Source organism: Dermacentor variabilis, chromosome 1, assembly GCF_050947875.1.
Source record: "Dermacentor variabilis isolate Ectoservices chromosome 1, ASM5094787v1, whole genome shotgun sequence".
Lineage (NCBI taxonomy): Eukaryota > Metazoa > Arthropoda > Arachnida > Ixodida > Ixodidae > Dermacentor > Dermacentor variabilis.
The window spans coordinates 291,265,853-291,290,409 of NC_134568.1; the positions used below are offsets into that span (position 1 = coordinate 291,265,853).

Sequence of the window (24,557 nt, forward strand, 5' to 3'; positions counted from 1 at the left end):
GGGCTAGCTTGTATCCCCCTTATAAACCGGTGCGTGTCTGGCGGTGGGTATCCAACCACGCACTTCCCGCCGCCGAGCCGGGTGTTCTACTTACTGGGTCACGGCTGCGGTCATACCATGAACAAACAAACAAACAAACAAACAAACAAACAAACAAACAAACAAACAAACAAACAAACAAACAAAATATTCCAAAAGATACGTCAAGTTTCAACAATCTTCAAAGAACAACATCAAGATAGTACTACCTCTTGATAACACGTGCATTTACGGCACGTAGTCGGTATTTAGCGCTTTGTTACAGCAGAGCTTTGGTCCTCACCATAACACTGCTGTAACGCGGCGCTATGTACCGACTAAGTAACGTAAATGCGAATTGTAATAGAACGGAGTACCCTCACGACATTACTAGCAAAGAAGTATTGAAACTTGGAAATATTGAAAGGTAATTTTTGAAAATGCTGCCCTTTAATTAGGTTACGCTGGTGTATGGCGCTGAAGTTCAACAAATTGCCTAAGGGGCAATGTTCAGAATTTCTTAAAGAGAGTGCCAGACATGCAGGTGTTTCCCCTGGAGTAGTGAAATTCGTATGAAATTAATTCGTTGCATCTATTTATTCAGAACACTCTGGGCAGGCTGTTTACACGAGGCTACGGTCTCTACATGATTGCCGTGAACGTCTTTTTCATTCTTGTGCATGACCACAACATCATTTACGAACCTTTCCTGTATAAAAGGAGGTTCCGTTAAGTACTGTACTTTGATATTTACTAGAACCAAGTAGAAGCGTGGAGAGTCGTTGTCATAATCTCATAATCACCCCCCCCCCCCTCTTCTTCTTCGCTAGACTGCCAGGTGAAGGGCGGCTCAGGGCCTCTTGTGGAACCCTGCAACAGCGGGTTTACGCGCTGTCTTGACGGCTGGATAAGTGCCGAGGGATGGGGGGGTTGATTTGACTCGTCTAATTAACTGCGCCTGTCAATTCGTTTTCGTGGTTCCCTCCCTTTCATCCTTTTCTCAGGTTTCCAGGTAATTGTGGGGATCGCGCTGTCCTTGTCCACGCCGCATTCACGTCTGGATAGGAGGTTGAGTGGTTTGACACGTGGAAAACGTTAAATGAACACCCTTGCTGGTGTTGAGACGTAACAGAATTCTGTAGGTAAAAGCCACACGCTCTAAAGGAAAATAACGCAGTTTTGAGTAATCGCGCATCATGCACTTTGTTTGTGTTACCTTGTCGTTAACCTGTCCTTTGTTACGCTATGGAGCAGCGTGTCTAGCCAGGAAAATTCTTTGCTGATATGCACAAAATTTCAGTAGAGCATATTTCGTAATGCATGCGAGGAAGCACGTAAAGTGTTTTAATAAATGACTCGTTGGGTTTAACGTAGAGAAACTGCGATCTCATTATGATCAATCAGTTGCTGAATAGTTGTGAACAATGAATAAAGTGGTTGAACAAATCAGTTGAGTCACGGAGTATAACTTGAAGGTGACAAATATTTTGGAATAAAGAAGTACTTTTGAGTACCCCTTGTATGTATGGCAGTTTCATTATGCTTGCTTTTCCAAGCAAAGGAATACCTGCGCTCGTTGTCTGCCTGCCTCGAGCCAAAACCCAGTCATCTCAGAAGTCGAAAACTCGGACTGTCCTGCGACCACATTCAGCGAAATGAAAAAGAATATATTAAAGGCACCTTTACGGGCACACATGTAGAGCCATGTAGTATGTTGCTTAATTAGTTACGTGCAGCAGAGCTACAACTTATGATATGACTTCGTTCCGCCAACTTCGCGTGCATTGCTTCACGCGCAAAGCATGTTTATTTAGCCATATTTGTTTTAACAACACCCGCGTTTGCGTAGATCGTCAAGTTAGTTCCGGTTAGGCTATGCAGTTTGTTCCGTTGTTTTTCGTTTGATTCTCCTCTCTTTAGCTCGTCACTAGTGCTACTAGTGTGCACGGTACTAGAGCCTAAGCGTTCGCCGGCAACCGGCTCCCTTTCTCCATATGCATCCATCCGCGCTACAAAGCCCGTCCGAGAACAGAGCAGACGACGCACCATCCCATACAGCGAAAATGCGTTTCCGACGGCGTTTTCGAGCGATCAGCGCAACGTGAATGTTTCGACGTGCAATATGCCATTGCTTTGTCCAGTTCACACAGTAATGCAGGTTAACTGTGTGGGCGTCCCCCTCAAGAAAAAAAAAAAGAGAAGAAAGAAAAGAGAGAAGAAGAAGAAGAAAATAAACCATTTGAAAAAAAAAAAAAGGTTATACCTTTCTTATTTGGCCTTACAGTATTGCCCTTGCTACTAATATATCTTCTCGCGAAAATCAGTACATGTCTTCCAGTACCATATTCCACATAAACTTTCGTTAGTCATTAGCAAGAATGTCTTTTCCAACTGTTTGCTATCTATTTTCGCCCACCCGCAGCAACATTTTTCGTCCTATTTCATTTCCTTTTAATTCTACATTCAGTACTCATTGTGGTCATGGGGCCCGTTATGAGTCTGTTCACTACTACGACGGGCCACCTCACTGTGTAGTTGCTAAAGTGAGGGGACCCTTTTTATTCCATCTCATGTTATGTTCTCAGAGACTTGCTAGCCAGTGGTTGACCCGTCTCACGGCGCGCAGTAACAACGAAACAATTAACGCGTCATTATTCATTGGTCACATCCTCCCGAGCTACGCAACGGGTCTCTTTGCTCCCATTGGCAGCAGCCCGCCGTGTCAGGCGTGGTGGTGAAGCACAGGACAAGAGAACAAATACTTGCAAGAGTCAAACGAAGAAAATAATTGTGCGGCAGTGTTATTTAAGTAAATAAAAAAAATTAACCAACGATTATGCGAAATTTGAGCGCAGCTCTATGCCTGTGCGTGCTTTTTCATTCCGCGATGTATTGGCTCGCGCGGACAATTTGTCTCGTGCGCCACGTTGCAAACGGAGCGAAGCGTGACGCGATTGCCTCGATAATCGGGAGATCACGACAGGCAGCGCGTGGGTGACGCGTGGGCGCGATTCATAGCAGCCGCCACAGACAGACCTCTCTCTCGCCGATTCTTTCAACCCCGCTGCGCTCCGTGTTCGCTCTCATCTCTCCCAGTGCTCGTTCGCTCGGTTACGCCGTAGGACAACGCCGACACTCGCCGCAGGAACGGGCGCTTAAGATCTACGCCCTAGAAAATAATAATAATAATAATAATAATAATAATAATAATAATAATAATAATAATAATAATAATAATAATAATAATGCCGAAAATGCAATTCGTACCTAGGACCCCCACAAGACACCCACAATTGTTAGCCTTACGCTTTTGCGCGGCGCCATGAGACTATTTTTCTGTTTATTACATGAAAGCACAACTGAAATCAGGCGGGAAAGTTTACGATTACATAGGTTTTACATCGGCCATGGAGGAAAGAAAGATTAAGCGTTTTGCTCCTTTCCTCCATGACGTCGGCTGACGTTACCCCGTCACCATAGTGTTGTGACTATAGTGAAAGGCCCCCTCAATATAGCCAGCTCTTTAACATTGTTACACTTGCACTAGATGACCCCCCCTCCCGTACCCTCTGTAAGATCCAACACGCTTTTTCGGATTCGAAGTGACAGTTGCTGCGATGAAGCCTATGGCATTTAATGACATGTAGACAAAATAAAGAGAAAATAGCGCTGTAGTAAACGCTGTAATATTTTTTTTCGTAGTAAAATGCTAACGCGTCGCACAGGAAAGCGTAGGCCCGAGTCACCGTCAAGTGCAAGTGCAAGCGAATGAACGCCGTACTTTAGCTCTGCACTTTGGTTACAGACGACAGATGGATAAGGTCCAATGAGACGAGTTGACGCCCGAATGCCCTACGAAATGATTTGGCTTTCCTAGGAAACAAAACACACTTATAACGTTTTCCAGTGCTTCTAATCCCACTTGCAAAATTTCGCTCATGATAGGAGAGATATTCACAGAGAAGAGGAAAGCCTGCTCACCACAATCGTAACTATCTACCGCGCGGCTGACACATCGGGTAAGGAGGTGAAGAGACGGAAAGATGACAGAGGTAGGAAGAGAGTGCTCGGAGCTAGTAGCTCTGCTCGTCTAACCTGCGCTTCGAGCGAGAAACACCGCTGCGCCCGCTGCCTTTCCAGCGTGAATACCACTACCTCGCGCCATCAAGCCTGAATGAAGTTGGCCCGGCCTGGCCAAGGCTACAATGTGCCTTGTACGCGCGCGTAGAGATATGGTTCACTATAGTAGAGACTATAGTTCACTTCTAGTTCACTATAGTAGGGACTAGCGGGCGGATCCACGCGGCCACAATAGAGTGTACTGTAATATATGTATCGTACACTCTCGCCATGGAAAACATTCCACGTTATCGACGGAAAGATCGCTTATGGTAGTTTCTGTGACCACGGTGGTCCTTTATCCTATGACGCCGTGGCTTGAGCGGATGTTATTGGCGTCACGTGCTAGAGGGCGCCACCAAAAATTTTTGCGGCTAGTAACGCAAGGGACGCTACTGTCAAATACTGAAGCCGAAACCAAAACTAACTGCGTCGTCTGCTTTTCTTCCCACACCGGCCCAGGGCCGCGTAAGAACAATCTTTTTTTCCTTGGAGGAACACTCCCGCACACGGGAACGCCGCAGCGTATTGGAACGTTATCGCAGTTATCAGTCGCCTCAGGCTGCCCGAAATAGTGTCCAAATACTGTAGGGTGGGTCCTGGCTTGAGGGAGTCGCGATGCCACAGCGTGCTTCTTATTTTATGTTCAGAGATGCGTTCAGAGATGCGTTCAGAGGTGCATTCAGAGATGCGTTCAGCGTTCATCAGCTTTACCTTAACGCAGTGTAATTTTTTTTTCGCTGTGCTAATTTTGCCTTTCCCTTTCCTCTTTATTAGCCACCACGTCGTTCAATTACATTAGCTTCGTGCGCCCTGTGGAAGCGTCGTTGTATTTACGTTCTCTTCTTTTCTCCTAGGTTGACGTTCGCCAGCCCAAAAGACCGCGCCTTCACGTCGAATTTAAAGGTGAGAAATTCTTCATGGTTTTATTCATCCGTTCTAACGTACTCGCGCCGTTTCTTCTCCTCCCCTTCTTTAGGGTGGCTCCTACGAGTCTGTCTTTTAAAATGTTACAGCGTAATAATAATAATAATATTTGGGGTTTTACGTGCCAAAACCACTTTCTGATTATGAGGCACGCCGTAGTGGAAGACTCCGGAAATTTTGACCACGTGGGGTTCTTTACCGTGCACCTAAATCTAAGCACACGGGTGTTTTCGCATTTCGCCCCCATCGAAATGCAGCCGCCGTGGCCGGGATTCGATCACAGCGTAATCGGTTCGAGCTGCGGTTGCTTCCAGAAAAAGAAGACTAACAGCTCCGCGCTGCGGGTGTGCATATAGGATTCCGCGCAAGTGGAACGGGAAAGAAGTAGACGATAATTATTTTTCATTAGCCGAAATTCCGCTGTACCGCTATTTCACTTTCGCAATGCTTCCGGGTATATCGACGCTTAGCCCGGGCACTGTGCATGTGTACCAAATGGTTTTGAAGCGCACACATGCAGTCTGGCCTTTGCTCCCGTCGCAAGGCGAAACGTTTATATACGAAACATTCTTTGCCTAATTCGACACGTTGCGTCTATCTAGCTGCCTTTTACAGCGTCGTGATCGTATTAGGATGTCCATGGACACGCATGACATGATGTCGTCGTCGTATTGCTTCTGTCGTTACACGGAGACTCGCGCAACACAGATTTGCTTACTTTACAAAAGCACGTTCGCTCATATGGTAAATCTGAAGAGCTCAGAACGCTGCTGGGAAACCAGCTGCCCTGCAAAATGCTTCGCATAACTTGTAATCCCGCTTTACATGAGATCTGCATACTCTTTTTTCACCCGTTGTCGCGGTCCAACACAAACACAGCAGTCAAAGGATGGCTGTCACAAAGGTGTCGTTGACGTAAAATTTTGTTCGTCCCCTGTGTCTCAGTCACCATGGTCTGAGTGTTGCAAATTCGTACATCGTGATGAGCAATTTAGTGCTTTACCACAATTATCTGGCAACATCAACTGTATATTCCTTAAAGCAACAAAAAGTACAACAAATTGCATAAAATATTGCATGTCTTTTTGCTACAGCTCGAAATAAATAAACAATACGATTTTATTATTGGAAATGTAAAAGAAAAGTTTACATTAAAATTGGGCAACCCTGCCAGTAGTGCAGTTGTTAAAACTTGGCAACATAACATGCGATGCTTATGTTTACATTTCTAACGGTTTCTTTAATTGTATGGGATAGCGTACTTAATTTAAACTTCAAATGTAGTATGCTAACTTAATTTCTTTTAAAATAATCCTACGTATTAGGAGCCTTAAAAGTCTGGCAACAACAGTGTCATCAAAAGTTCAATAACCATGACAGCATTTATTTTGTTAGTTACAGGAAAAGATAGTAATAAAATACATTTCTCTTTGTCATATGGTTGATTATTTTATATATTTTGTCTTTACAGTTAAAAAAAAGATTTCTCGTAAGAACAGCCGGTTCTCATATTCATCACATATCTGGCAGCAGTGACATTACATAATTTCCGTAGCGCAGTCAAGCTGGTTCTCCATTCTGTGTTGTGTTTTGAACCCTTTTACTCGAAAAGGCAGGTATTGCTGTTGAAGTACTTGTGTATAGCCCTCCTATCGACTGCCATTGACTGACGTCGACGGTGCTGACAGTGGGGACATGCGTGCGGCTGTCCGCACTTTGACCCATTGCTTTGCTTGTCGAGCTGTAGAGCCACCGTGATGTAATTTGCTTATGCAACATCTACAGACCGTGCCGAAAGGTCTGTTACATTGGTGCCCCATGTAGCAGTACTGTTTTCATTTTTCGGCTTGGCACTGCGCGGTATTCAGACGCAGGCTTGTTTGTCCGTGAGGCTTGGTCGTCCGAACCCGCAAGGTGCGATTTTAGTAACGTCAAATGTTCAGTCCGAAACCGCAAAAACCAGTCGTAGTAGCGTCTAATGTTTTGCTGGTAAAAAGCAACACAACATAGTGCGACACAACGTAGTCTTCGGATGCGGAATATGAAAGGCTGCGAAAGAAAGCGTCGAGCGCATATTTAGGCTTTTTCTTCAGTTCTTTCCTTTTTTTTCTTTCTCAGTATTCATTGGCGTCTGCGATCGCAAGTGGCGGACATCGCGCACCTCACCCGTTTTTCGTTATGCTGCAGAAGCTTCGGCTATGTTGGAGTAGCTAAACTGTACTGTCGAGCGACACTGGGTCAATGCGCGCAGAGCGAACATTCAAATCAACTTCATCTTTCCTCTAGATTTTGGGAAGGAACAGCGTTACGAAGCGGTCGTTCTTTATTGCTCTCTTTCGCTTTTATCATACTTTTTTTTTCTATGAAGCCTAACTTTGCTTTCACTCATGTGCAAGTATTCGTTACGCCGTGCCGTCGATTCCTTCAATAGCAGACGACGCGCCGGTGCGCCATCTGTTGCGCTTTCTCCGCGTCTTCAGCATCGCTTGGGATTAGGGACATCTCGGCACTGTGTAGGGAACATAAGACGTCGGCTACCGCACCGCATCTGGCGTCTGCCACGTGCCGGCCTGCGTGCTCCATGATGTTACGATCCTCTAAATAGCTGACCAAATGTGTACTATTGTGGTGTTCTGCGGAAATTCATACGGGGAAAGTAGGTTGGTGAAGTTGGGTATCCAGGTTATATAGGTGCATAACACCAGAAAACTAACCAGCAAGCACTGGGGCGAAGAGCGGTGGTCAGACATGCAGAAATAGCATACTAGGTAGGTGGAATGGAGAAGTCAGCTGTGGCACTATAATGAACAGCAGTGAATGTAAAAAGTATAGTTCAAGGGGCGGTGCATATAACTGCCTGAAGCCAGGTCAGAATGCCTGAGAAAACCAGGTCATATGAAATGTAAGAAGACATGTTTTTTGCCGCAATTGAACACACACAAAAGGAAGACACATAAAGACAACCAACTAGGCCAACAAGCAGTTCTGTTGCAACATATGAAATGTGCCTGTGATGACCGTTTGTGTGTAGTTTGTGGTGCTAGCACATAAACTGTTGAGCTTGTTTACTTGACATACCAAAGTATCCATCCAGAGGTGAATGAGGACATTGTTACCACGGCTGAAAGGCCTTTGGATTGAGAGAGGAATGAGGAAAAGTGGATAAGAGTTTGGGAATTGAGAATGGAAGGGAGCATGCAGAATGAAAGACATTCATTTCTCTTTAGAGGAATAAATTTCTGCAAATAAATTTCTTCAAGAGTCTATTGTTTGGTAACATGGACTGATTATAAATGGATCATAAAAGTTGGAACCACTGGCAGAAACCATGTAGTCACCGCCTAATTTCAAAGTAGAAACCAATGAAATCCATCTGGAAAGTTTGCCTTGGGCCTAACCTTTGAAAAAATGGGTTTTAAATAAAGAAATTTGGTAACATGAACAATTGATCATAAGGACTGATTATAAATGCATCGAAAACATTGGAACTGCTGGCAGAAATGATGCAGTCGCCTCCCCATTTCAAAGTAGATACTGATGAAATCCATACGGAAAGCTTCTCATGTGCCTAACCTTGGAGAGAAAGGTTTTTTTTTAGAGAAAGCTGGTTTTGCCTGACTACAGAAACTGAACCCAGGACCATATTCAGACTGGAGTCGCTACTTTACCAAATGCAATGTTCTGGCAGCATGACTTCTTAATCATGACAGCATTAATCTTCTTCTGAAAGCTCAGCTGGCAGTAACTAAACCAGATTCATGGCTAAAGCCACGAAGTCTAGATAAATTCACAAATGAAAAGGTTGCCATCTACCTATCTTTCGATCAGTCAGGTTTTATTAATATAGCAAATATATATGTAAACATGATAAAAGGTACATACAGAAGATGGTCCCAGGGTCAAAGACTGAGGCGGAACCTCTTATACAACACGTGACATGAACACTAAAAGATACATTACAGTATTTAGGCCGTGTGTGGAGCTATGCAAACAGTGTATCTGTGTAGTTTGCGGTGGAAAAAAAAAAGAAGGAAAATGATGGAGAGATTTAAAAAAAGGAGAGACAAGGCAGCAAGATAAAATACAAGGAAAATTACAGTGACAGTGAAAATAACATGCACAAAACCAGAAAGATGTGTACATTTCCTTCGTATCATGCAAGCAATTGGGGCCCGGGGACATGAAGTTTTCCTATGTTGCTCCAAACTGCCACCACCTTACCCAGCTTCCTGCTGGAAGAATCAACGAAAGCAGCACTCACAAAATAGCAGCAAGGTGAAATGTATTTTAATCTTGGAAGTCTACAGTGCCAAACCTCCTGAAGTTTCCATCATTGTGATACTGTGCTGCAAAAATACTTATTGACTGTTTGTTTCTGTGCACTAAGGCATTGTTAACCTACAGAATGCTGCTAAATCTTGCTAAACTTGCAGCGCAGTAGTGCAGTCATGGTATGGACTGTAATATTGTAACCTGCATTTTGTGTTTTGATAGACAGCTGCTGACTCCCTCACGACAGTATAATGCCAGACTTTTGCGAAGGCGTAACAAAACATGAGTACGAAATGAAGCATGACTCCTTGGTTTGGGGCATATTTCGAAGTGTTCCTTTACACAACAGGAAAATAGGGCCTTGGTGCTGTCGTAGTGCCACAGACTGCTGGCACATGCATCAGTCAGTAGTGTTTTCACTAGACGCTCACAATGCAGCTTCCATCACTTTACCGACCTGCACATCAGTGCTGTCATGACGTCTGCCTTTAGGTTTTCATGACGTGTAATGGAACTGTTGTGAACATGCCCATTGGCCAAGTGGAGGCTACCAAACTGTTAATATCTTCTGTTATCCTCGTATCGCCCCTCCTCCATCAAGGACTGATCTGTTGAACCTGGTTATTAGGCAAATCACTGAACTTTTGAAATTTGCCATTCTCTGCATAGCAAATCTCTTGCAGTTACAGTTACTAAGAGGAGACTCTGTGCACCTTGCGTACGAATGTTGACCTGGACTTAGGGTTCACGTGGGTCCTTTAAAACCCTTTGAAAACTGCATATTCAAGGCCTTGGAAGTGAATTTTTGTGGCCCCTTGAAACTCCTGGAATTTTTAGTTTATGAAGAAGTGTTGCTGACTGATTATTTGGAGTCTGCAGGAGTAGGTAAGCTAAAGTTGTTTGACAACCAGCAGATTGCTGTAGCAAACTGTAAGGAAATTTCCTAAGTAGAGAGCCATTAAAGTGAACTCGAACAGACTAAAAATCTGTTCTTCTTAACACAAGTTATTCACAAAATTAAAGATATACTATTTCTGCTATTCCCAAACATCCATAATAAAGCAAAGGCAGATGTAAAAAGAGACGTTTACTGGATCTGCATGATACTAAGATTGTTTATTTATTTGTTTGTTTGTTTGTTTGTTTGTGGATGCTGCAGACACTTTACGGGTCCATGGCAGGGTGGGTTACACAATAAGTACATGAACAGTATTGCAAAACTATTTTTTAGCAAAATTTGATACAAACTGCTAACACAAGAATATATACAAAGTACACTATACTTGAAATCTTCCATACATATATACATTTCATGAACAATAAAAAAATGGCTTGTGGAGACAAAGTATTTATGGAAGTTTACATGACTATATGGCTGGCAAACGGTTTTATTCTGGCAGGACATAGTTGAGTGTTTAAAAGGGTCCTCCAAGTAGAGAGAACAGGTCATTTTGAGGTGGCCATGGTGGAGAAGGTATATTAAGTTTAATCTTGTGATGATGGTGTGTGTTCTAAGTGGTTGAAGATTTCATCTTTTGACTAGAACAGTTGCACTTGAGTGTTGTGTATAATGCTTGTCAAAACGTACTGTAAGCTTCCGAACTCTCTCAGCCTTTTCATTTGGGTGCTCCTCATGTGGGTCTTGCATTATGTGTTTGTATTCTAATGTTGGTCTTACAAGCACTTTGTATGTGCTTATTTTAACGATTTTTGGAGTGTCACGCTGTCTCCTTATGAGAAGAGACATTTTGCAAAGATCTCGGTTGCGGATAGTATTGCTTTATCCATGCTTACTTGAGCATTTGGGTAATTATTGCATGCCAGCGCTGTGCGAACATCTGCAGTGTCACAAATGCCGACGTTCCACTAGATTGCTCAGAACTTCGCCAGTGCCCTCATGTTGTTAAATGAATGCATCAAAATATTGAGGACACAATTAGCTGCATCACATGTTAACAACACTGGTTTCGTGTAACTCCTGAGCAGTCTCCACACTAATTATCTACCTGCAAAGCAACCTCATGGTCATCCTTAATTCTTTTTTTTTTTCTGGTGTGAGCCCTGTTGCTTTCGACTTCATCTTTGATGCTGCTGTGACTGTTAACCATTTGCTTCTCGTGTAGATGGCAGGTGTCAGCGGAGGCTGCGAAAGTTTAGCTTAACTGAATCAGCCCAATTTTGAACCTATTTGAGGCAATGGATTAAATACTCTTAGTGTAGTTACAGTTAGATGGCAGATGTACATTTGAGCTGTGGTTAAAGAAAGCTCTTATATGCTATTTTACGAGTGGCTGAGGGAGTTCCTTATAGATTTTAAGATTAAGCCAAATCTATAAGATGCTTTTTCAGTAACTTGTTTAATGTGTGTCTTCTGCACTAAGCTTGGTGTAAGATAAATACACACATATTTGTATGAGAGTGTGACGGCGACAGTCCTATGCTTAAGCAGGTATGTGTAAACAGACTTCATTTGCTTCTAAATGAAAGTAATTAACTTTCACTTTTTTGCATTTAATGACACCTTCCATAACAAGCACCACTTTATTGTAATTTTATCTCAATCATTTTAAAAGATACGGTGATCATTGGATGTCCTATTGTTGTGATAAATCATGGAATTATCTGCAAACAGTCAAATTGATGTGATGTTGGAAGGCAAATCATTTATGTCAGTGAGCAAAAATAGCGAGCCCAGCATGCTACCTTGACAGACACCAGATGTCACATCGGCCAGAAGAGATGAATTATTGTTATAGTGTGAACTGTTTGCAATATGTGAAGTTTCTTATCCACAATATTGTAAGTTAATCTAAAGGGAAAGATTACAGTCTTGCTATTGACTAAAAGTGAGGAACGAGATAAATGCCTTTTGCAAAGTCAATGATGTGCAGTCAGTCTCAAAACTTTTGGACACATTTATGAATAGGGCATTGGGGAATTCAATCAATTGTGTCCAACAGCAAAGACCTTTCCTATATAGAAAAGATGACAATAAAAAATATTACAGTATGCTTTAAAATGTTATTATTAGTAGTGTCTACACTAGATAAGGTAGCTAGCTTCATTTAGTTGATAAGTTATGAAGTGTAAAGATATGTCCGATGCATGCACGAACAATCTAGTTTTTCGCCATAAAGATATGGCAGAATAGTACAAAATATCGGATCATGTATGCTCTTCTGCAACCACAATTCACGAAGCTTCACATTACATTCAGAATACAGTGGTTAAAATACAGAGCCGCTTGTCATACACGCATACCTTCCCATCATCGCATGTGCGAGCTAGTAACTTGCACAAACAAGAGGGAGGAGTGCGTAATGGAAAATGAAACTTCCAACATTCAACACACAGACCATGTCAAGTGAAGCTAGATAAATTAGCACAGCTCTTTGAAGAAATGTTAGGCATTATCTGCGATATCATAATGTTTAGGAAGGCTTGGTGAGCCCTGTAAAATACTGACTGATGTGCACATCTGCTACAGGGGTGTTCCAGGAGAGAGATACAATTCTGATATAATGAACGTCACGATAAATTCCTATGTCAATTGCACTTCGCATTGAAGCATATTAGTGACACGTCGTACTGGCAACACCAAAACACATTGTATATGAAGTGTGTACAGCAACCAGGCTCCTCTCTCATGCTTCCCTCTGGACACACTTTGCCATCTAGCACTTCCATCACTAAGTCTGCTTGTGGCGCATTTGTGAATATATATTGAGACGAGGTTGTCCGAATAACACATGATGCTCCCATTCGGGTTCAAGTGTATGTACGTATGTATTTGTGTGTACACACACACACTTGAACCTGGATATAACAAATTATTATGTACATCGAACAGCTGTAAAATCCCCTTCAAAATTTTTGTGTAAAATTTGTATTTTATATATTGAATTACAAGGTTATTAAACTTTTTTGTGATCCTCTTAAGATTATATATATCCAGATTCGGGTGTGTGTGTGCGCGTGCGTGTACATGCGTTCGTGCGTGTGTGTGTGTGACCTGTCACTTGAATGAAGGGCATTACAATGGGACACTAGGCGAAACCCTGTTGAAACAATCCATGTGTAGATAGTTCTAACTGGGTTTGACATGCAATGGGGCTTCGTTTTTATTACTATGGCTTGATGGTTTGGTATGCTTCAGCAGCCCTTGTGTGTGCCCCTCCATAGTCAATATTGTGCATTGCCAATGCAGAATGTCTAGTAAGAACCCTTGGACACATTTCATTTTTAACATCATATTGGTATTTTTTTTTAAATTGTTTAAAGTTTTCCAAGTTTACTGACATACACTATATATATTACAGTGTGCACAAAAAGTATTGTAAGGAACACTTGGGAACTTTCTTCGAAACATTTGCATTTTCAACAGTCTCTCAGAGCTTCTTTTTTAAAATGTTTTCCATCAGGACATCAGTAGTGCAAGAAGACAACCTAAAATAAGGCCTCATTGGCACTGGGGGCACACAGTGTGTAGTATGTTTAAAGGAGCAGATGAGGGCGAGAGAGCAACTTGTGTCAAAGCAGGATAGTATTGACCAGTATGGGTGCATATGACTGCTCAAAGGAATGTTGTGGCTTCATCTTGGCTCTTCGCTTGCCCAAAGTGCTAAACTCAACTGCCACTACAGCAATGCTTTCTTACATTTAAGCTCACCATCTGTGTGGCATATCTGTGCATGCATATCTGGGCTATTGATTTTGTGATCCCTTGTTGTGAACAAGGCTCCCGTGTAGGATTCGTGTAATATCTGCTGTTTTTCTTTTTCATCAACACCTTGTCAGCACCCACTTTTATTTGCAACCATGGAAAAGCAAAATTATAAACACAAAGAAATATGTGGCAGTGGCATATCGCAATCGAGTGTGTCAATTGAGTTATAACTTCCCCAGCCCTCTAGCCACCACAGCCATAGTTTCTGTTTATCGCATATTTGTTGCGCTAGAGGCAAAAATTTTAATCGCTATAGATGAGGAATTCTAATTTCGCCCTGAGATGCAATTAAGCTGTACAAACAAAACTGGATATTTTCTTACTTAATTGTTCATACTTTATTTCTAAGGCTCTGTCATCTCTGTTTGGTTTGCCACATGAGCTAACAGAAACTCCCCTTTGATCATCTGGAGGGAAGAGGACCTTGATGAGCTGCATACCTTTGAAATGAACAAATCCAAGCTTAGCTGTGGGTGTCTTATTTTAATTTCTTGTGCTCTGCCACAGTGTAGCAGTAGATGAAAATGTAACAGAAGGAGGGCTGAGAGATTCACTAATAGCCCTGACATCATGCAACGGAGCTCTGCCTTGTCTTATTTTCATACCCTGAGAGGACATCATAGTAAATTCTGGTGCCATCAGTTCCACAGCTTTCTGATGAAGGTATTGCAAGTTTTTCATAGTTTTACCCCATGTGTCGAGAAACATCAGCCTATGAAACTTATTTTAGGGGCAATTCAAAATTCGATGCACGAAGCTGAAGAGGCATTAATTTCACATTGTTACCATATGGTGTTCTGCTGCATGTAATCTGTGTCTACATTGTATGGGAATAAGCATTTTCTTTATACACTGCATTTGAATTTGAGCATTTGAACGAGATTATCAGTGTCTCTAGCTGCTGCTTGAAAAACACATGAAGTGGTCAGTAGAAAGTGACCTCTTGAATTCTCCATCTTCTTGTAAACTTTCATTTTTGTTTGAAAGGAACAGTCAGCTCAAATTAGGAAGGAACAGCACCAACTAAGATGACCACGAGAGGGAGAATGACACAGGACTAGTGACTCAAAACATTCCATTGCAAAACTTTGTCTCGAGTCTGCTCTCGTGAAATCATGTCTCCATGGAATGCGTGCGAGCTATGACAAGCAAAGATTTGTTCGATTCAGAAAAAGGTGCACGGCACCTCAAACAAAAAAGTGCAGGGGGTGCCGGGCTGCACTTACCCGCTGCAAGGTTCAAGGGTGCAGTGCACCGCGGTGGCACCTTGCATTGCACCCCGTTCAATCGAGCACATGTAGGGGTGCAGGGTGCACTGCTGCACCTTGGGGAATCGAGGGTTTAGGTGCAGTGCACCGTGAATAGGTGCAGAAGGTGCAGAGAAACTTGGCTGAATCGAATAGACCTCCAAGTTGATAGGTTGGTTTTGGTGGGGTTCCCATGCACGGTTATCACAGCAGTGGCTGAAGCGATCTTGCAGAAAATCAAAGGTGCCATGGTCAAGAAACTGTGTACAAGAAAAACAAGCTGTAAAGCCGGAGGTGGTTCTGTATGTACATAGGATCGCCCACAACGTGAAAAAGGTGGCAAACAGACACGGCGTCCCAGACGTGTTTTCGTATCCTCGGAAGCAAGCACAGCTCTGTGCCCGCATCCTGAGCGAGGGTACGAGGAGCAGCTGCACCAAAAAACATGGCAAGCAGTTTGTAAAGTGCTGCACCGGTGTGGTATATGAAATACCTTCGTCCTGCGGGAAAACCTATGTGGGCCAAATGGGTAGATGCGTGAATGACCGCACAGCTGAACATGTGCAGTTACTGAAAGAAGGAGGTGCACATGTTTGGTAGCATTGTGCAACTTGCAGTGTATGTGACCGGGCGCCAGAACATTCGCCACGGAAGCAATGCCTCTACTGCAAGAAGTGTGAACCACGGTTCCAAGAGATAAAGATTCTTGACAGAAGCAGAGATACAAAGGCACGTGAGGTTTTGGGGGCATTCCGTATGAGAAAGAGAGAAAAAAACTGTGTCAGTGATATTTCCGTGACCCTTTTTAAAAGCGAAATGTCTTGTCTTGAACGGTTTGGCAGATGATACATTATTGTCCTTGCGCGCGTGTCTGTGAGTTTTCTTATATTTGCTGATTTTCGATGAATAAAGATAGATGAAGTTGGCGTTTGTCTTGTGTCGTTCTCGCTCTCGTGGGCATCTTAGTTGGCGCTGTTCCTTCCTAATTAATTCAAGTATGCACCATCTTGCCCAAATGAATGTTGTTCTGAGTCTAGCTCTAGCCCAAGTTTGATAGGCTTGACAACCATGGTAACTTCTTCCCCAATACATCAGTGGATATTTTCTCAGGTGGAATTCTGAAAAAGGGGAAACTAGGTGAAAAGGTTTGAGGGAAGCGATATTCTACTTCCTAAAAGATTTACATTGAAATTTGGGAACTGTAGCTGTTTCTGTCATACACATATTGTACCCTGACCCACTTTGCATTTTGGTATACAAGTAAAATGACTTAATAATCAAGGTGTTTTTTATAAGATCTTTTGAACAGCTTTTCAGTTTCTTGCTCTTCTGAGCTGATGGTTAAAATGCAAAACAGGGATAGTCCTACTCCTTTAGTGTGACTTGAACCCTCAGACTCATTCATTTAGTGTAGTTATTGTGTTGTAAACTATAAGCTTGTCAAAATATCAGCATACCTTCTGTTTTCCAGAGGTGTAGCACACGACAACTGAACTTACCATGGAAGAGAATTGAGCCTTATGTTCAGTTTTAACGTGCATAGAAGTGTCAGGTTTCGGACCTTATTTGTAAAGTAGATGGAGCTGGAAGGATTAAGCAGCCTCATGGGTTTCATGTTCAAGATCCATGCCCTTGATAAAAGGGAAAAGAATGATGGCACAGTTGAATCACTCAGATTATAATCATATTCATTTAAGTGAGGAAAAAAATATCTGGTTTATGCAAGATGGGGTCGAATTCGTGGTGAAGCGCTGCTCTCGGTGAAGACCCGAGGCACGACCCATGTCCTTTGCACCGCGCTGAAGCTCGCATTGGTAATGAGGTTTACAGATTCGAAGGCTTGATTCTTAGTGAAGACCTGAGGCATGGCGCATTTCATTAGCACCGGACAGCAGTCCACTGTAACTTGGTTTATACATTCCATGGCTTGATTTGTGAAGCACTGCTCTCATTGAAGACCCAATGCGACGCACTCCATTAATTAGCACTGCAATGTATGCCATGATAACATGGTTTGTACATGACGAGACTGGATTCATGGTGATAAGCGTTGCTCTTGGTGAAGACGTGAGGTAAGACGCATTCAGCACACTGTAGCCCACGCTAACAGGGTGTATTCATGATGAAGCTGGATTCATGGGGAAACGCTCCTCTTGGTGTAACATTCAAGAAGTACAGGTCTTCAAGTCATTGTCCATTACATTGGCCAGAGTATGGACATAGCATTTCTCGCATTGAAGCCTTGGGTGGCTCTACTAGTGTGATGTTTTAACCACAGAGCAAGATAATTGATTTTATCAGTGTTCTAACCATGCCGATGGCAGCGCACATTCAAACGAAAAATTGTCAGGTTCACACCCTCGCACCTTATGCGCTAGGCTTGCGCTAGCTGCATCATGCATTGACCACTAGAGGCACCAGCTTCTAGTGGCTCTTGTGGTGACGATGGTTTAAATCAGCGTGGTGGTGTTCAAGGCTGTCAATTGAGAAATTCACAGCTTGCATCAAGAAGGGCATAATTAAAGACTCGCAACAGTCACAAGTACGTTCATGAATCCATGAAAGACGGTAAATAAAATTGTTGGCTGTAACTCTGCCATGCCTTTACACACTTGCATCAGTAACCTAAAGTACCTGGATTTTCTAAGCAAAAGATATCTAGGGATTTTACAATAACCGAAAGAAGCAGCCAAAAATGCAGAAAAAAAAATGTGGTTGCGAAACTCTACGCAATTGGAATAAAATATTTGTAAACTGGCTAAGGACTTGAAGCTTAAATTGAAGACGGGTAATAGTTTTTCCACACTGGTTGCCTTATTCGAGAAACAGCTCAAGCGGCCCCTGGAACAAAGGGCTACTTCCATTACTACAGCGTAGTTGGAAGTTGACTTCGACTGCTATTTTTTTATCACAATCACCTTGACACAACATGGTTTCAGCTCGTAATTCACGTGCATCATTAAAAGGAATGTCGTTTGGTGCAGTCGCTGGACTTGCAGAAATGCTTATGAATATATGAAATGTGTTTGCTTGCTAACTCTTCATTCAGCTATGAACCAATGTGCTTGACTGATGATTCAATACATGACGAAATTGATTGTCACCGAGTATGGGCATCGTAGCACCTATTTTAATTTCAGCTGATAGACTCTCAGCGGTTAAACAAGGTCGACTCCACAGGCAAGCACGCATTTGGCACTTCCAGATCAACCAAAATCATGTTACCAAGGGTGAATGTTCGAAACATTGATCGTACTGTGTCAAGGATGAAAATGTTCTGTGCATTATTACGGTGTAATTTACCATTTTGTTTCAATCCTCAGGAAGCACGAAGCTAGCTAGTAGACGTCTACCTTCCAACTTTATCTAGCTAAGGCCAGAGCTAGTAGCCGTGTATTGTAAGCTGAACTCTAGATCTAGACCTTTACAATTAAGCCAGCTGGCAGCTCAGCTAATGCTCCCCCCACTTACAGCTAGTAGTACCCACCTTGGGAAGCACTGATGTTGCTGCAGTGTGGACATTCAATATCCAGGCAGGTGCTAATAGTTAGCTCTACTTAGCATCTTTAAGATCCTTGAAGGTTGAATTCTTATTTTACATGTGACTACAAAAGCACAAGAAAGGCAACAACCACACTACAATTTTCACTTTCGCTAAAATTTTCAGTGTCTGTTTTGTGCCAATTCCCTACCCGATGAGCTGTTGTCAAGCGCTTGGTTTGATGCCACTGTAATATTTGATAATCATTTAAAGAAGTAATTAATAGAGTGCAGCAAAATACAATCTTGTCAATACATAGCACCAGTACCAAAATAGTTGTCCCAACGTTCACAAATAAAGTACCTGCGCTTTATGTATTGTTCACCCACTCCTTGTAAACTACAAAGACAACACTTTTCGCCTAAGCTCGCGAAGGTATATGCATTTCTAGTAATCAAATGGCGTCAGCACTAACCAACTTTAATGTGTGCCAAAGTTGGTAATGAAACATTGTAGGTTTTTGTACAAAGTATATGACATCTGCCGCTATGCCTATGTGCAGCCGAACAAGCGACTTTACATCATGCCCCTTTATTTTTAAGAATTTAGGATACAGCTTGAACACATGTAGCAGTCCAGCTTCTGCATACACCGAAGTGCACATAATGCATTGCAGTCCACTTCTTTTCTTCATCCATTCTCAATGTTAGAGCACCACGCCTGTAAAATAGTTATACATTTTTAGAGTCAGAAAGGATCATTGTTTTATGATACTAGTGGATCAGTATTAGCATACTATACCATGCATGCCGGTTATAGCAGTGCACTTAATATGCATGTCTGTCTGACAGAGTGGAACAAATTTACAATTCTATTTTCCTTGTTCCACATCATGAGTAGGTCCCAGTGTGTATATTATGTACCACTGGACTTGCACTGGTTTGAAAATGCATGGATCCACACACAAAAACCACATACCATTTCCACGACCAAATACAGCCAATAAATACCACTATCACCTCAGGTAAACTGCACTCTAAATCATTGCATGCAGTACTAATGGCAGTAGAACTGAGTGCAAGTGTGTGGAGAGTGCATACTAAATAAGATAAAACAGCATGCAGAAAGGCAGCTAGAGGATCCCCACCAGTAAATGCAAGCATAGCTCACTTTCATGTATGCCAAAAACCACAGAATTCCGTGTAATCAAGGTTTTAAAATGCCTCACATTTACCTTTGAGGCACAGATGATTCTTGAACAGCAGTGTTGTCAGCCACTCTGCCACTGTTTTGATGGAGGGTGACAGCATATTAGTTCACATTTGGTCATTCCTGCCGCCTCTGAAATGAAGAAAACATTGTTCAGGTGATGCAGGTAACGCAAACGACTACTTAAATTAGAATAGGAAAATAATAGCACATTGGCCATCAACAGCCTGAAGCTACACTGGCTTATGTAAACAGTTGAAATATATGACAGCTCACTATTCAACAAACAAAATGGGCCTTGTTTTAGCCTTGTTTCTTGTCTAAAATTTATTGTTATTGCTTTCTCTCTGCAGCCAAATTAACCATACATTACTTCAAGCTCATATATTCCATGACAGCTATGAATCGCTTCATCCAATTAAGGTATTCATCTTTCAGTGAGAAAGGTAGAATGCTATATGAACATTGATAGCTTACACACAATTTCAAATGTGACCTCTGAGTGAAGACAGGTGCTCAGAAAGAATAAAGATTCATATGCTCGGAACAACAAAAATTGAAAATGATGCAGACAATATATCCTACACACTATTCTGTGACAACACTCCAAGCGACACAGCTGTTTTGACAGTCATGTGGGACATTGCGCCACACAGAAACCATTCAATAAAAACCAAATAAAGGCCAACTGACGGTTAAGGTATCTTACTTAAGGAATGTTTTTAAATAAATTATACTCATTCAACCAAAATAATACACACAAAAGTAATTTAAAGTTCTACATGACTTGCGGATAGGCTTTTTAGATTTCACACAGGAACATTGAAATCGCAGGTTTCATTGCAGGTGTAAAAGTGATAATTTTTTGCATTCAAAATAGCATGCCCTTCAAATTTTCAAACCACTTTTGCAGGTGTACGCATGCTTATGAGCTGCTGGGGTGAGGGGGGTGTGGGGAGGGGGGGGGGGGCTGATTTTGTTTTACTCCCTTGTGGCTTCCCTTGAAGTACCATCACAATCCTCTGCTCTTTACTGTCATCATTCTACAAAGGAGACCTCAGCTGCAGGCGGCCGTTATCTTCGGTGATTGCACTTGTTTGCCTGCCGTTGGTGTGATTTGCATTGCCTTCATGTCTAATAGTGGAGTGGATATACTTCCATGAGCTAAATGTGGGGCCATTATCAGTTGTTGTCCCATTTTGGAAGGTCAACGAACGGTGTTCAGGCTACTTTTATGCCATATATATATATAATCGCATCTAATGTTTTGAGTCATCTTGAGCACAATAACTTTTTTTACTCTAATCAACATGGGTTTGGAAAGACTCATTCCTGCGAAACACAGTTATTGGAACTAATGACTGACTTGCATTTTAATATGAACGATAACCTACATACCGATTGTATATTTCTTGACTTCGCCAAAGCTTTCGACCGCGTTGCTCACTGCCGCATGATTTCAAAATTATCATCACTGTGTCTAGACTCATAAACTTTATCATGGCTTTGTAAGCTCCTCTCGCATCACCAACAGTTCATACTTGTTAATAATCTGTCCTCTAATCTTTCCCACTTACCTCTGGTGTGCCACATGGCAGCGTAGTCGGTCCATTCTATTTCTTATTTATCTAAATGATTTACCTAATAACATTTCTTCCTGTAGGCAAATTTTTCCAGATCATTGTATCATCTACTAGCCCCATAAATCTGCTAATGACCACCTGGCACTCCAATCCAATCTTCATCTTATCAAAGAGTGGTGCAAAACATGGTTAATGACCCTTAACGTATCGAAATGTAAAGTCATCTCATTCAGCTGCAAATATAACAATTCTAGTTATACATACCATATTCAAAATGACTTACTGTCTCACATCTCCCATTACAAATATCTCAGTGTTAACCTTTCATCAGATCTTTCATGGTGATTTCATATCACATCCGTATATGCGCCATCGCCTCTAAGTCTCTTTAGGGTGCCTACGCCATAACCTCAGAAGTTCCGCTGCTAATATTCGCAAACTAGCCTACCTTACTGCTGTTTGCCCACAACTTGAGTTTGCTTCCTCCATTTGGTCTCCTTATCATATCAACATGGTCACCACTTTAGAATCCATCCCAAAAAGGGCCGCACGATTCATCTCAAGAAAATATAACTGCCATTCAAGCGTCACTCAGATTAAAACTGATCTTTTTCTCCAATCTTTAGGCACACGCCGTGACATCACTCTACTAAAAGTATTTCACAAATATGTACTTTCCTTTCACCTTGATGTTCCATCCTGCACATCCAAAAGATTGCACAATCATTTGAGTCTTATACAAATCTATGGTGACACTTTAGCTTTTAATTCATCAGCACTTGCACAAACCATCAGATTATGGAATAATCTGCCAGAGAGCATCGCATCTTTGCCTAATCCTGGTACGTACATTCCATCACCAACCTATTACACATTTCACTGAAGCCGTCGTTTAGCATGTTTCATATTCATGTTTCATATTCATGTTTCAGTTCATATTTTGAAGTTAAGCATTCGTTTTCTTCCTTTTTTCTTTGTTTTGTTTTTTATATTTACTATAACACGCTTGATGAATTGTTTACTTATTGATGTGCTATGCACTTTTAAACTATGTACCATATTTCTTCTCGTTATTTCTGCCTTGCCTAGTCCCCTCTTTACTGCTATTATGTGCGCAAATATTATTTACCATGTATTGTACTTCTGTTCTTTTTCATCTGGTTGTGTATGCACTGTTGGGATCTTTCGCCTCGCCCTACACAATGCCCTATGGGCCTGTAAGGTAATTCAAATATATATATATATATATATATATATATATATATATATATATATATATATATATATATATATATATATATATATATATATATATCTATGTTTCGCTTATTTTTTCGTCCGTAGTCGCAGCCTGCGAGTGTTATTTACGCGATCATGTTTAATTATATAGTGATGAATATATTATTGCAACCGCGTATCGAATTGGTAACTGAATTACACACCTCACATTGTAGCCTGAAAGCCAGTACCATATTCAAGTTGCAGAGTCAAAAGGGGAAAAAAACGTTGCTAACAAACCTAAAAAAAACTTGCAATCTGAAACAGTCTCTGTCAACAACTGCATGAACCAGACAATCCGAAACGTTAAGTGCCGTTCAGATCGTGCAAGTGATTTCCAGCAAAGTAGGAACCCTTCAATCATATAATAAAATCACTTACCGAATCGGAATAAAGGGGTTGTTGTTGCCGTTTTCGCAAACATGATTCGAAGTTCTCCACTCAGAAACTTGGTATAACTTTAACGGGGTGCCTACCAAGTTGACATTTTTAAATTCCCGAGTTTTCCAGAATTTCTCTGAGCAACATAGAACTTTATTTTATGTCAAGACAGGCTGGGGACACCATGTCGCACAATGCTGTCACTCTTAATTGTAAGCATGCATTTAAAAAAAATATGATAATCTAGTTAATACAGCTTGAATACTAAGGACTAGTGTTTATCTTATTCAAAATAGAAAACTGAAAGTAGGGAATAGTAAAATGCACAGCAAATAAAATATATTCGACAAAGAAAAATTATAAAGCCCTATGTAAATCGAGTGGAACATTTTAAAATACGATTAAAAAGATCCATATAGAAGCAAATATTTTCGAGAATGACCTATTTCTATCAAGTGATAGCAAGATCATTGGTCCCAAACTTTTTCACAAGTGAGATTTTCTCAGAAGTTGGAAAGGGTCAACCTCAACTGTCCTCACATACTCTCAGCACATGCACAATTAATGCCTCCGTTTTGTGTTTCACTGCTTTCAAAAGTTTATTTTGGTTTGGGCGAAGGTCACCTGCATCTTTGCGTCAGCAAACACTGCTTTTTGAGCTCAAGCTCCTTCAAACAAGAGGGCACAGTTCCCTTCCCGATCATTCCTCAATGTAACGGTCATTTCTGTCCTTGTCCTCGTTCCGCCGCGCTTTCGTCTCAGGGACCATTGAAGCATCCTCTTCGTCAGTTATACAGTCAACGTCCGATTTTTCGTACTCCCTAGGGGCCACGAAAACGCCCGAAAAATATAATCGGGCAGCCCGAAAAAATGAAAACATGTCTTTTACTGCCCTTAAGGGCTCAAATCCTCACAGGCACGTCCGAAAAAGCTCTGAAGGCCTGCCAGTACACTTACTAGGCATGTCGGTGCTCGTACTGTGACAGGAGACGGCGCGTGCACGCGTGTAAAATTATCGAATACGTGCTGTGTCCCGTAACAGTAGCCACTTCCCACGCTTCTTAAAGGGACATTAGAGGTTACTATTAAGCCAACGTGGACTGTTGAAATACCATCCTAGAAACCTCGAAACGCCTACTCATGCGAAGAAGAGACTTATTTTAAGAGGAAATGCGTTCTGAAGCGTCCGCGTACCTCTAGCGCAGTTCAAATCGCCCTCGCTGCGATCGATTAGTGGTGACGTCATGGTCTCCTAGTGACGTTGCGCCGTCGGTGAGTAAAACGGCGCCCGCAGACGGCGCTACGGCTTTCTTGCG

At 41.9% G+C, this 24,557-nt stretch overlaps 1 protein-coding gene and 1 long non-coding RNA gene across 5 annotated transcripts in view; one reads left to right on the forward strand and one right to left on the reverse strand.

The window, feature by feature from the left end:
• The window catches only part of LOC142567368 (uncharacterized), a 996,706-nt gene that overhangs the window by 543,086 nt on the left and 429,063 nt on the right, over positions 1-24,557 (forward strand). For 2 of the 3 annotated variants that reach the window (XR_012825184.1, XM_075677836.1), the window contains exon 4: positions 4,995-5,043. Coding sequence is in view for 2 of the 3 variants with exons in the window: in XM_075677836.1 (XP_075533951.1) it covers positions 4,995-5,043 (49 nt within the window). In the remaining variant the exon portion in view is untranslated. Of the gene's footprint in view, positions 1-4,994; positions 5,044-6,535; positions 8,882-24,557 lie in introns of those variants that run through there. The other variant, XM_075677835.1, reaches the window with a different exon arrangement.
• LOC142567472 (uncharacterized) overlaps positions 19,382-24,557 on the reverse strand; it is a 63,900-nt gene continuing 58,724 nt past the window's right edge. The window contains exons 1-3 of one of the 2 annotated variants that reach the window (XR_012825188.1): positions 23,242-23,457; positions 20,025-20,131; positions 19,382-19,510 (exon numbers count right to left, since the gene is read on the reverse strand). This is a non-coding gene — a long non-coding RNA (uncharacterized LOC142567472). Of the gene's footprint in view, positions 19,511-20,024; positions 20,132-23,241; positions 23,458-24,557 lie in introns of those variants that run through there. The other variant, XR_012825187.1, reaches the window with a different exon arrangement.